The sequence below is a fragment of the Pseudophryne corroboree genome, chromosome 5, assembly GCF_028390025.1.
Source record: "Pseudophryne corroboree isolate aPseCor3 chromosome 5, aPseCor3.hap2, whole genome shotgun sequence".
NCBI lineage: Eukaryota > Metazoa > Chordata > Amphibia > Anura > Myobatrachidae > Pseudophryne > Pseudophryne corroboree.
Window position 1 is genome coordinate 139,905,593 of NC_086448.1, and position 12,116 is coordinate 139,917,708.

The window sequence follows — 12,116 nt, forward strand, 5'->3', positions numbered from 1 at the left end:
AGTAGTGCAGTGCCAGATAGACATGATATGCCCCCCAGCAGTGCCAGCTACACATGATATGCCCTCCAGCAGTGCCAGCTACACATGATAGTGTTCACTCTAGGATTTTTTTAGGGCAGGGTGCTGATCACGGGGAGGGCACATTTTTAAGTTAGAAGGGCAAAATTATGTACATACTGTAATGCTTGGTGCTCCCCTCCCTACATGCAAAAGCATAGACAGTGCGCGCCGAAGGTGCGCCGCAAACATTTAGGGGCGTTGCTTCATGGGGAAGGGGCGTGGCCACATAATAGTGGCAATTCACATTACACCACACAGTAGTGTAGCTAATACATATTACACCAGGTAGAACCTCCTATACACACTGTGACAGGTAGAGCACGTTATACACTTTGCGCCAGGTAGAGCACTTATACACATTGTGCCAGGCAGAGCACGTCATACACTTTGCGCCATGCAGAGCATGTTATACACATTGCGCCAGGTAGAGCACTGAGACACATTGCACCAGGTAGAGCACTGAGACACATTGCGCCGGGTAGAGCACTGAGACACATTGTGCCGGGTATTGCACTGAGACATATTCCGCCAGGTAGAGCACTGAGACACATTGCACCATGTAGAGCACTGAGACACATTGCGCCAGGTAGAGCACTTAGACACATTGCGCCAGGTAGAGCACTGAGACACATTGCACCAGGTAGAGCACTGAGACATATTGCGCCAGGTTGAGCACTGAAACACATTGCACCAGGTATTGCACTGAGACACATTGTACCAGGTAGAGAGCACTTAGACATATTGCGCCAGGTAGAGCACTGAGACACATTGCACCAGGTAGAGCACTGAGACACACTGCACCAGGTAGAGAGCACTTAGACATATTGCGCCAGGTAGAGCACTGAGACACATTGCACCAGGTAGAGCACTGAGACATATTGCGCCAGGTTGAGCACTGAAACACATTGCACCAGGTATTGCACTGAGACACATTGCGCCAGGTATTGCACTGAGACACATTGCGCCAGGTAGAGCACTGAGACACATTGCACCAGGTAGAGAACTGAGACACATTGCACCAGGTATTGCACTGAGACACATTGCACTAGGCGTTATATATAACTTATTCTGGCAGCACTAAACTAAACTGCTAGCAGCTGACTCTGCAAAGTTTACAGCTACTTACAAAGTAAAATGCTTTAGCCCAGGACACACATGAGGGGGTGACGAACTTTAAATATGGGGAGCGCTGATCACCGCTCGCTTGCGGAACTGCTGTAAAGATGGCCACCTATTGATTGATCCTCCCTGGCATCTCCTTTTAAAGATTCATGCACACAGGAGGGCTGGGTTTGCCTTGGCGGGAGAGGCAAACCCAGCCCTCCTGTCTCATCAGATCATCAGCAGACCTATAGTCTGCACGCAGAGAGGGGGAACTGCTGTCAGTCACCGTGTCAGCGCAGCAAGGCTGAGACAGCGGCGGCTGACAGCAACGGGCGGGGCGCGGCAGACTTTAATGCAAGGAGACAGTGTGCTGTGTCAGCACCGCTGGCTCTGGCGGCGCACAGCTGGGTCTGGTGGTACACGGCTGGGTCCGGCGTCGCGGCGGGGACCGGCGGTCAGTAGTAAATGGCAGGGCGCACACAAACGGGCAGGGCGGAATTCAGCAGTGTAAAAAGGGGCAGGGCGCAGCGCCCTGTGAAAAACGCCTAGCAGGAACACTACATGATATGCCCCCCAGCTGTGCCAGCTACACATGATATGCCCCCAAGCAGTGCCAGCTACACATGATATGCCCCCCAGCAGTGCCAGCTACACATGATATGCCCCCCAGCAGTGTCAGATACACATGTACCCACAGTGCCAGATACATATATGCCCACAGTGCCAGATACATAAATGCCCACAGTGCCAGATACATAAATGCCCCCATAGTGCCAGATACATAAATGCCTACAGTGCCAGATACATAAATGCCCCCACAGTGCCAGATACATAAATGCCCCCACAGTGCCGGATATATAAATGCTCCCACAGTGCCAGATATGCCCCCACAGTACCTGCTGTGCCGGCGACAAGGGAGGGGCAGTGCTGCTGTGGGCAGACTAGGCTGAACTACTCAGTGCGCGCTGTGCGTCGCTGGCGTCTGACGTCAGATGCCTGCGCCGCACAGATCAGTTTAGCATAGGACCGCCTACAGCACTCCCACTAACAGGATGCGGGCTGGGATGGACGTAGGCTGGCAGCTGCTGCAGGCTACAGGACAGGGCCGGCTCCAGGCTCCAATATGGCGGCACCAGTGTGCGGCGCCCATTAAGGGTGGCACCCTGCACGGCCGCTCGAGTCGAACATGCCTGGAGACGGCCCTGCACTTCACAGTTGAAGTCTTCCTTTCTGTAAATGACCCTATCTCTGTTTAGGTTCCTTTTTTCACCAACATATGATGACTTTAAGTTACTGGGTTGTACATTCTCTCGTAGCTTTTATTACATCCATTGCTTTCTGCATTCTTTGACACTGTATATTTTGTGACTTAAATATTTTCAAAATTCTCTTTATTTTTCCCATAACCGCTGTGGTTTTATGTTTTTCTGATTTAATTAAACATGCTAACATCGTATCCTGTTTGCTTATGAACTGAGGCCTGACTCTGCTGCAAATCACAGGCTCCTTCTGTTTATACAGATACTCCCTTCAGTCCAGCATGCAGAAGATATTTTTGTAGTACTAAAGCAAAGCTGGTACCGGTCATGTTCCTTACACAATATGAAAGCATTGTTTATGTAGTGCTTCTTCTGTTTTATCTTCTCGACAAATTGTGATAACTATTATGCAGCCACACAGAACACAGAATATTTATTTCTACTTAATGATTATATATTAGTCTTCTCTCTTTCTTTTTTTTTTTACATTAACGTTTTTATTCTTAATATTGAAATAAATACCCTGCCCACCACATACCAGCCATTTACCTGCACAAAAGATAATTCTGATCCCTTTTATCTTCCTTCTGTTGCAGGGGGCCACAACCCATGTAACTGCCCTGTGAAGGGAAGCATCTTGGCCCCATAATTTTCTCTGACAATCTCAGTAGTACAGGCAGCATGTGAGCATCTCTTCCATCCCAGAGCCTGTAAGTACACAATCTGGCAGCTCTGGGACAGGAATGATACCTACACGCTGTTTGGACCAGTACGGAGGTTTGAGAGACTATAGAGTAGCCCCCGGGGCAGATCGGTTGACATGACTCCCATAGAGGTTAACTGGGGAGGCTATATAGTCGGGCCGCTGGCATATTTATAATGGGTGTGTGGGTTACACTGGTCCATGGGTCCAGACTGGCCCACACCACATACTCTGCACCTGCGGCAGTGACTCAGGGCACTAGATGCTGCGATTGCCATTTTCCCGGCGTTTTGCACATGTGCATTAGAGAAAATCGCCAGGAAAATGTCCTCCACGCCATTTTCTTGGAAACTTGAGTGCTCAAAGTGACTGTCGCACCAATGGAGACTGCACAAGGGCCCCCTCCTCTCTTAATACACACCTGAGTGGGGGCAGTTCAGTTAACTCACGCATGGTTGACTCACGCACGGGTAGATGTATGGAGCAGTGAAAAGAGTGGAGAAGTGAGCCAGTGGAGAATTTGCCCATGGCAACCAATCAGTTCTGAGGGAACATTTATCAAGTGCATTCTATAAAATTATACGTAACAGCTAATTGGTTGCCATGGGCAACTTCTCCACTGGCACACTTTTTCACTCTTTTAACTGCTTCGTACATCTACCCATCAGTCTGTTCCCTGTGTAAACTACAGTAACTTTAGTTATTCAGTTACCAAAAAAAAACAGCCTGTAGTTAATGTTAATTTCTGCTTCCACCCTTTGGAGGTATGATTTGGTCAGGGAGTGCGGATTATATATATTCTAGCTTTTATCCCTGGAGTTGCATGGAGTTTTTTTTTCTTTTTGTCTCCTTTTATTCTACCCCTTTACTTCTCTCCAGTGTCTCCTTCTCTTCTCTTTCTGGGTCTTAATATTTCTCTACAAACCCCTTTCTGTCCATCTTTCTTTGTTTCCCTTTCGAGCCTCCCCTGTGTATCTCCCAGTCTTTTTCTACCTTGAAGTTCAGTGTGAAGCTTTGTTCAGCCTGTATAGTGTAGGATATTGGAGTGTGGTCTGTTGGTGGACTCTTGTTGTGCATATTACTGTAGGTCTGACATGGGCACCAACTGGTTATCGTAATTTATATAAGTAGTTAGTTTTATTATATAGATTAGTTACAGGTAGGATATTATAAGAATATATAGTACAATGTCCTGTCTAAAAAGTTTCAGTGCTTTTGTTGACATAAAGAATTACAATAAAAACATGACAAGATGACATTAAACTAATGCATAGTAAAGAAATGGCAAAGAGAAATGTGAGAAGAAATCCATTACTTGTTTATGCTTACTGCTGCTTTTTGTGCCTGAAATTATCAGATTTGAATGTGCTAAATTTAGTGTATGATGGGTTATTATAACATACATTGTTTGTGTATTACACAGGAATTGTGAGCACTCTCATCGCTCATTAAATGGATCCGTCATTCCAATGAATCCATTTGAAACCAAATGCAACACACTGGTGTACTACATTGACCAGACCTCAGGTATGTTATTCTGTGTTCTGCAAATTTCCATATTCTATATAATAAAAGACCAACGCTGCTCCTCACCTCTATGGGGGAAATTCAAGTGTTTTATGCTCCGGTGGCCACTAGATGGCGACCAGGGGAGCAATTCAAGTGTTGCTACGTTCATGCGCACACAGCTGCCGGCGCTGACATTACTGTTGTATTATTCCATTATTTTTACTGGCTGGAAACTCATAACATCTATACTTAAAAATATGCCACAGTGTATTTTTAAAATCTTATTCTGCTTCATGAATATTTTGAACTTTGTATGGTATACTCATAAAAATGAAAGTAGTCCTGTCCTGATTATAATTCAGTTTTGATTGTGGAAAACGTTTCATGCTTTTATTGGAAATGTTTTCCAGGTGCTGCAAAATTAAAACTACAAAACAATCTTTTATACCTGACACACTGCCACTTATTAGTAAAAAAAAAATAGGGTTCTCTCACACCTACTCTGTGCTCTGCAGGAGCAGAAAGTAAATACAGCGTTAAAAACACCCCTCCACGTACATTTTATAAAGCCCAGCCTTCTGAACATCTCACCTGGTCCTCTAGGCAGGGGCCCGAAATAAAAATGTTTAGGCCCACACAGGGGCTGGCTGGCAGCTTTCAGCCCAGGGGGCAGACTCAAGCAAGCGGTCCAGCTTTTCACAGGGAATCTGCAGTCAGATGGCCCTGGAACACTTAAATTGCAGTGACCCGGGGGGCAGATGGCACCCTGCCCCCCTGCCCAGCCAGCCCCTGGGCCCACAGCTCTAGAGAAGTTATGGCCCAATTCTAGTTATTTTATTTGGGATTGATACATTGGCTTCTGTGGGTATCATCACTTGTTAACTTTATCCATACTCTTGAATTTGTACATGTGAATATAGGTGCTAATCTTTGGGGTCTCTTATTAATTTATGTGCAGAACGAGAACTGTTGAAAAGTTATTTTCTTCTTTATGTCTAGAATTAGCACAGTTTATAGTATGCTGCCTGGACTCCCAAATTTCAGGTAGTTTTATCAGACTCCCTGATAAATAGACCACTCTCCTTTATCCTGCTTACTTCCAAAAATTAAGTGGTAATGCAATTTGCTTCAAACCCTCCCATCATAAGCCCCACCCCTTTCCTCCCCACAACCCCCCACAATCACCACCACTGTAATATAATGCACATCTTAGCATTACACAAGGAATGGCAGATCCATAATGATGCAAGTGGCATCATCAATGTAAGGGTGCTCCTCGTTCCCTGTTCTTGGCCTTTAGATGTCACCTGTGGGATTAAGCAGAGGGATGTCCAGAATGCAGAAGAGTATAGCTAAAAGGAACAACTATAGCTTCCCATGTCGATTGAAATAGCTTACAAAACAAACAAAAGAATAAAAAACAGTAAGCTATGAAAACGATAAGCTTGAGAGGGGTTGATTTTCATGATTGCTTCATAACAGTTTCTTTCCGTGTTATTTTTTTTTTTAAAGAATATTTTATTAGGTGATGCAGAATTAGGTTACAGCAAAGAAGAGAAAAACAGCAGACTTATTATGGAATCTCAGCAAGACATTGTTAAACTGTAAAAAGAGTCTGCGGTCTAGTAGACAACAACAGAAATCGGTAGAGGTGTAACCTATTATAGTATTGAAATAAAACATAACATTTTGTTTATGTGAAGAGGAATATACTAGTCAAAGATCTAAACAATGTGTAACAGAATGTAGGAGAAAGGGAAGAAAAAGATAACACAGAACTTTAAAGATTATGTAGAAAGTGAGACAGGAAGGTAGAAAGGGTGTAGAGAGGGAGAGCAAGAGAAAAGGGGGAGAGAGAAGAAGGGGGGAGGTAGGACGAAGGATAGGAATTACAAAATCAGAGATGTAATCATAAGATAAAAGTAGTAAGGGGGGAGGTGGGGGGGGGGGGGGGGGTTGCCAGTCGGGGTGTATCACCATGCTAGGGGAATTCAGATGGTTTTAGATGGTCGACAAGGGAGGTTCAGCGTTGTTATATTCGGTCCAAGGTGACCAAACGCGGATCAATTGAGTCGGGGTGTCATGTATAACTGAGGAGATTCGTTCCAATCTGTAAGTTGACCACATGGCGTTAATAGTAGCAGGGATGGGAGGGGGAGCTGTAGACTTCCAATGTGCTGCGATTTGACACTTAGCAGTGTTAAGTATATGATTAACCAATTTGTGTGTGGGGCGTGGGAGGTTGGGGATCGGTCTAGCTAAAAGAGAGTAAAAAGGTGAGGAGGGCATATCAAAGTCAGTAATATTTTTAATTAATTTGTGTATTTCCTGCCAATATTGACTTATACTAGGGCACGTCCACCAAACGTGTAATAAAGATCCTCTCTGGCCACATTGTCGCCAGCAGAGATCCGAGGCATCAGGGAAAATAGCACGGAGTCGGGTCGGAACTAAATACCATCTAGTATATAGTTTATAAGCATTTTCTTTAATGCGCACCGAAATTGAACATTTTGATATGGCCAGTTTAATTAGAGACCAATCGTTGGGAGTGAGAACCTCCCCCGTGTCATTCTCCCATGCCAGTTCGTGAGATTCCTTAACGGGTTGATTGTGAGATAGTAAAATCTGATAAATTGACGATATAAGGCCTTTAGATAAGTGGTGTGAACGACAAAGGGATTCAATAGCTGAGGTAGGTGTGAGGGGAGTGCCTGAAGAGGGGCGGTGAAGTGAGTGGTAAAGATGTCGGATTTGTAAAAATTGGTAAAAAACTTTGTGGGGGAGGTTGAAGCGCGATTGTATATTAGCAAAGTCCGGAAAGGTGTGTAAGGGAGCTAAGTCCAGAAGGAACAAAATATTATGGGCAGTCCATAGTGGGAAATGACAGTGGTCCATACCTGGAGTGAAAGTGGGATTGTTCCATAAGGGGACCAGAAGGGGATGAAACGATCGAAGTTTGTAAAAACGTGTACAGTAATCCCAGATGGATAATGTGAATCATATTGTGGGGAGCAAAATTGAAGTTGGCGGGCGTTGTGCGTGTGAGCACCATAAGAGGGTAGAAGGGGAATATACCGATAATGTGTGGGCTTCTATATGTGTCCAAACTTTCTGGTTCGGCGGGGCATGCCAATGAATACAAGATGCTAGGTGAGTGGCTCGATAGTATTTGATTAGATCAGGTATGCCTATTCCTCCTGAGGATTGATGTTTGTGCAGTATTCGCATCTTGACCCTCGGTTTTTTGGTTGCCCATATAAAATTTGAAATGTCTTGCTGTAAGTTCTTAAGAATTGAGGTGGGGATATGAATTGGTAACGTCTGCCACAAGTATAATAAGCGGGGTAGAATGTTAATTTTGACCGCCGCGGTGCGACCGAACCATGAAATATATTGTCTACCCCACGCTAATAGGTCCGTTCTGATAGAGGCTAGCAATCTTGGGAAGTTGGCAGCGTATAACCGGGGATATGATTTTGTTAGATAAACCCCCAAATATTTGAGTTTCTCAGGTTGCCACCGAAAAGGAAAGTCCGTTTGAAGCAGTGTTAGATCTGAGTGTGGAATGTTGATATCTAAAAATTCTGTTTTATCTGTGTTGATGTTATAATTTGAGTGTAAGCCATAAGTGCGGGCCTCAGCAAATAAGATTGGGAGGGAAACAGTAGAATTGGTCAATGTCAGTATTACATCGTCCGCGTATAGTGCTATCTTATGGTCCGAGTGTCCCACCCCTATACCCGTGATGTTGCTATTAAGCCTAATTCTCGCTGCGAAAGGCTCCATGACGAGGGCAAACAACAGGGGGGAAAGGGGGCAACCCTGATGGGTGCCGTTTTTAATTTGGAAGGGCTCGGAAGTGAGGCCATTTACCAATACGGAGGCGGAAGGGTTATGATAGAGGGAATTAATACCATTGAGAAAAGCGCCTCGAAATCCCATATGGCATAGGGTTTGAGTCAAAAACGGCCAGGCCACCCTGTCAAAGGCTTTTTCGGCATCGAGCGCCACCACCAGGGTCGACAGCGAGCGGGTTGTCGCTATTTGAATAAGATTGATCAGACGTCTCGTGTTATCGGAAGCTTGTCTGTTGGGGATAAAGCCCACCTGGTCAGGATGGACCAAGGACGTCAATATAGGGGTTAGGCGCATGGCAAGAATCTTAGCAAAAAGTTTTAAATCAACGTTTAAAAGAGAGATAGGCCTATAATTGCCCATCTCTAGAGGGTCTCTCTGTGGTTTAGGGATAATTACAATGTTGGCCCTGGTGGTGGCATCATCAAGTGTACCGCCCTCCAGTAGTGAGTTGAAAAGGGGACGAAGCATAGGAAGCAGCGAGTCTGTAAATTTTTTGTAGTATAGGGCGGTGAAGCCATCAGGACCTGGTGCTGCAGAGCGGCGTAACGATTTAATAGCTATCCCAATCTCCTCGTCAGTGATCGCTGCATTAAGGGTTTGAAGCTGAGCCACGGATAGCGTGGGTAGAGAGCATGAATCCAGGTATTGGGTGAGAGAGGTGATGTCTGAAGGCGAGGTAGAGGGGCTATGTGAGAGATTGTAGAGTGATTCAAAGAATTGGCGAAATTGTCTGGTCATTACTTGAGGGTCGTGGGTAGTAATGCCGTCTGGACATTTCAGCTTAAGGATACGGTTGCGGGTGCGTTTAGCGCGCAGCTTGCGGGCTAAGATGGTGTCCGCTTTGTCAGATTTTTCGTAAAAAGTTTGTTCGACCCATAAGAGAGTTTGCGCTGCCTTTTTAGATAAAATTTGCGACAGTTGCCCCTTAATAGCGAGTATCTTTAGGTAAGTGCGTCTTTTAGGATGATTGTGGTGTAGATCTGTCAGGGAGACTAGTGTCTTTACAAGCTCTAATATACGTGTCATCTCTGATTTCTTAGATGCAGCTGACAAACTGATAAGGGTACCCCGGAGAGTAGCCTTATGAGCTTCCCACAGGGTGGGTGAGGGGATACCAGGGGTAGTGTTGAGGGTAATAAAATCCGTGAGGGCTGTGGTAATAGCCTCAATATTTGATTGTTTCAGGAGGAGGGATTCATTAAGTCGCCAGTGGCGAACAGGGCGAGGGCCCATATGAGAAGAGATTTCCAGTTCGATGGCTAGATGATCTGACCATGATACAGGGAGGATCTGAGCGCCCAGAAGGGTTTGGGATGTGGCACGGTCTACAAAAAAATAATCAATGCGGGTGTGTAGGTCATGGGGGGGAGAATAGTGTGTGAATCCTCTCGCGTTGGGGTACTGTATTCTCCATGCGTCATATAGGTCGTGGAGAGCCAATCGTGACAAGAGCGCCCTGGACGTCTTGGCGTGTCTGGGGGGGGGGGTGTCAGAGGAGCGAGATCTATCCAGTTTGGGGTCCATGATAGTATTAAAATCCCCTCCTATAATGGTAAGTCCCCGGGGCAGCTGGGCAAGTTGATTAAAGAAAGTAGCATAGAGGGAACCTTGTTGGCCATTAGGGGCATAAACTGAGGCTAATATAACTGGGGCATGATTGTACGTACCCTTAAGGATAAGAAAACGTCCCAGTGGATCAGAAATAGAATCATGTATAGTAATAGGTGTGTTGTGATGAATGAGAATCGCAGTGCCTCGACGCTTAGCATTCATTGAGGAATGAAAGGCCGTGGGATATTGTTTGGACGTGAGGGAAGAATGGGGAGTCTTAAGGTGGGTCTCTTGTAGCATAATAATACTAGATTTACGCCTGTGGAAATATTGAATGGCCATAGCTCTTTTGGTTGGGGAGTTAAGACCGTTTACATTAAGAGTTAGAACTGTCAACTTCATGGTGGGTCAAAAGAAAATGAGCTTAGTAGCAAATAGGATCCACACCCCGACTGGCGGGAAGGGCAGGGGGGGATAACATGAAGAAGGTTAAAGATAGTGAGAGAGGGGTTAAGAATTAGGGAAAAGAAAAGGCGACCTACTCCTATAGTGGAGTCAGGTCCAATGTAGAAAGAGGGAGTGTCGCTATGACACGTCCATCTGGAGACATGGGTGAGTAAGAACAACAAAATTCGCAGAATGTGAAGCTTAGTGAACATATTGGGTAACAATAAGAACGGGATGACCCAAGGAAGAACAAGGGAAAATATTGATATGTTAACATATTAACGCCTGAGATAAGAGTGAGTGAAGGGAAGGAGAAAGGGGAAGAAAGAAAAAAAAATTGGGGGGGGGGGGGGGGGGTGGAACAAAAAAAAAAATAAGGCGTCAGGGCTGTCTAGAGAGCAATTATTAAACTTATTACTAAGGAGCATCAAAAAATGCATAAAGAAATAACATTAATAAGATGTAAAGCATAGCTTTCTATAGTAACAGAACAAATGCAATTAAGCCGGGGACCAATCCTTCGTTGGCGCCACGGGTCTATGGGGCGGAGCAGGTTGTCGGCATATTTCTGGAACATCTTCTAGAAGACCAAACGACTTCAGTAGATTATAACCTTGGGTTGGAGTCTTAACAGCGTGAGTCGTGCCATTTCTGTTGACCAATAGTTGAAAGGGGAAGCCCCACTTGTATTTGATAGAGTGGGTTCTCAAAGTCTTGGTGACATTCAGTAGATCTCTTCGTTTCTTAAGGGTCAACGGGGCCAGATCCTGAAAAAGTTGAAGTTGAGACCCAGAATGGGAGACCGTGGAGAGCCCTCTAACAGCGGTCATAATTTGCTCTTTCGCTTTAAAGTAATGAAAGCGGAGGATAACATCCCGTGGTGGTTGGGTCGAGGGCGGTTTAGGGCGGAGAGCCCTATGGGCCCGGTCCAAATGGAGAAGATCTACAGAAATGTCAGGGACTATGTGGAGAAAAAGGTCCTCTAAATAGGCTGGAAGTGTGTCGGCAGTTATCGTTTCGGGGATGTTGCGTACGCGGATATTAATCCGCCTATTCCGATTTTCAATGTCCTCGAGATGATCTTTGTATGTTTCCATTTCAGCCCGCAGATCCGTGAATTCTTGGTCCATCACGCTCTGGTATTGACAGATTTCATCTACCTTCAGTTCGAGAGTGGCCGTTCTGGAACCTAGGTCTTCCAGTTCCGATTTAAAATCTGCGAGGGCCGATCTCATCTCTGATTGTATCGTTTTAGTAACTATAGAGATCACATCCTGAGCCGTTAGAGGGGGGTCAGTATGAGAGGCACCAGCCATGGTCAGAGCGCTCTCTGCCCCAGGTGATTGTTTCGGAAGAGAACCAGCTTTTTCCCACGCCCTAATAATACTGGGTTTGGATGGAGCAGGGGCCTTTCGGCGCTTCTGTGGCATTCCGTGGGAAAAAATAAAATAAAAATTTAAAGTTTTGCAATGCGGAATAGATGTTATGGGGCTTCCCGTGAAAGAATGGCAGTTACGGTCTCATAAAGATAGATGCAATAGAAGCAGGCGGCATTAATAACAGAAATGTGCAGCTGAGCCCCTGTTCAGGTCAGGTCATCCCGTGAGTTAAAGGTAAATCAT

The 12,116-nt window shown here is 45.4% G+C and overlaps 1 protein-coding gene across 1 annotated transcript in view; it reads left to right on the top strand.

Annotated features, from left to right (window-relative positions):
• The window catches only part of ITGB8 (integrin subunit beta 8), a 243,159-nt gene that overhangs the window by 213,018 nt on the left and 18,025 nt on the right, over nucleotides 1-12,116 (top strand). Inside the window, exon 12 of the mRNA XM_063921754.1 lies at nucleotides 4,550-4,653. Within this exon, the coding sequence (XP_063777824.1) occupies nucleotides 4,550-4,653 (104 nt within the window). The remainder of the gene's footprint in view (nucleotides 1-4,549; nucleotides 4,654-12,116) is intronic.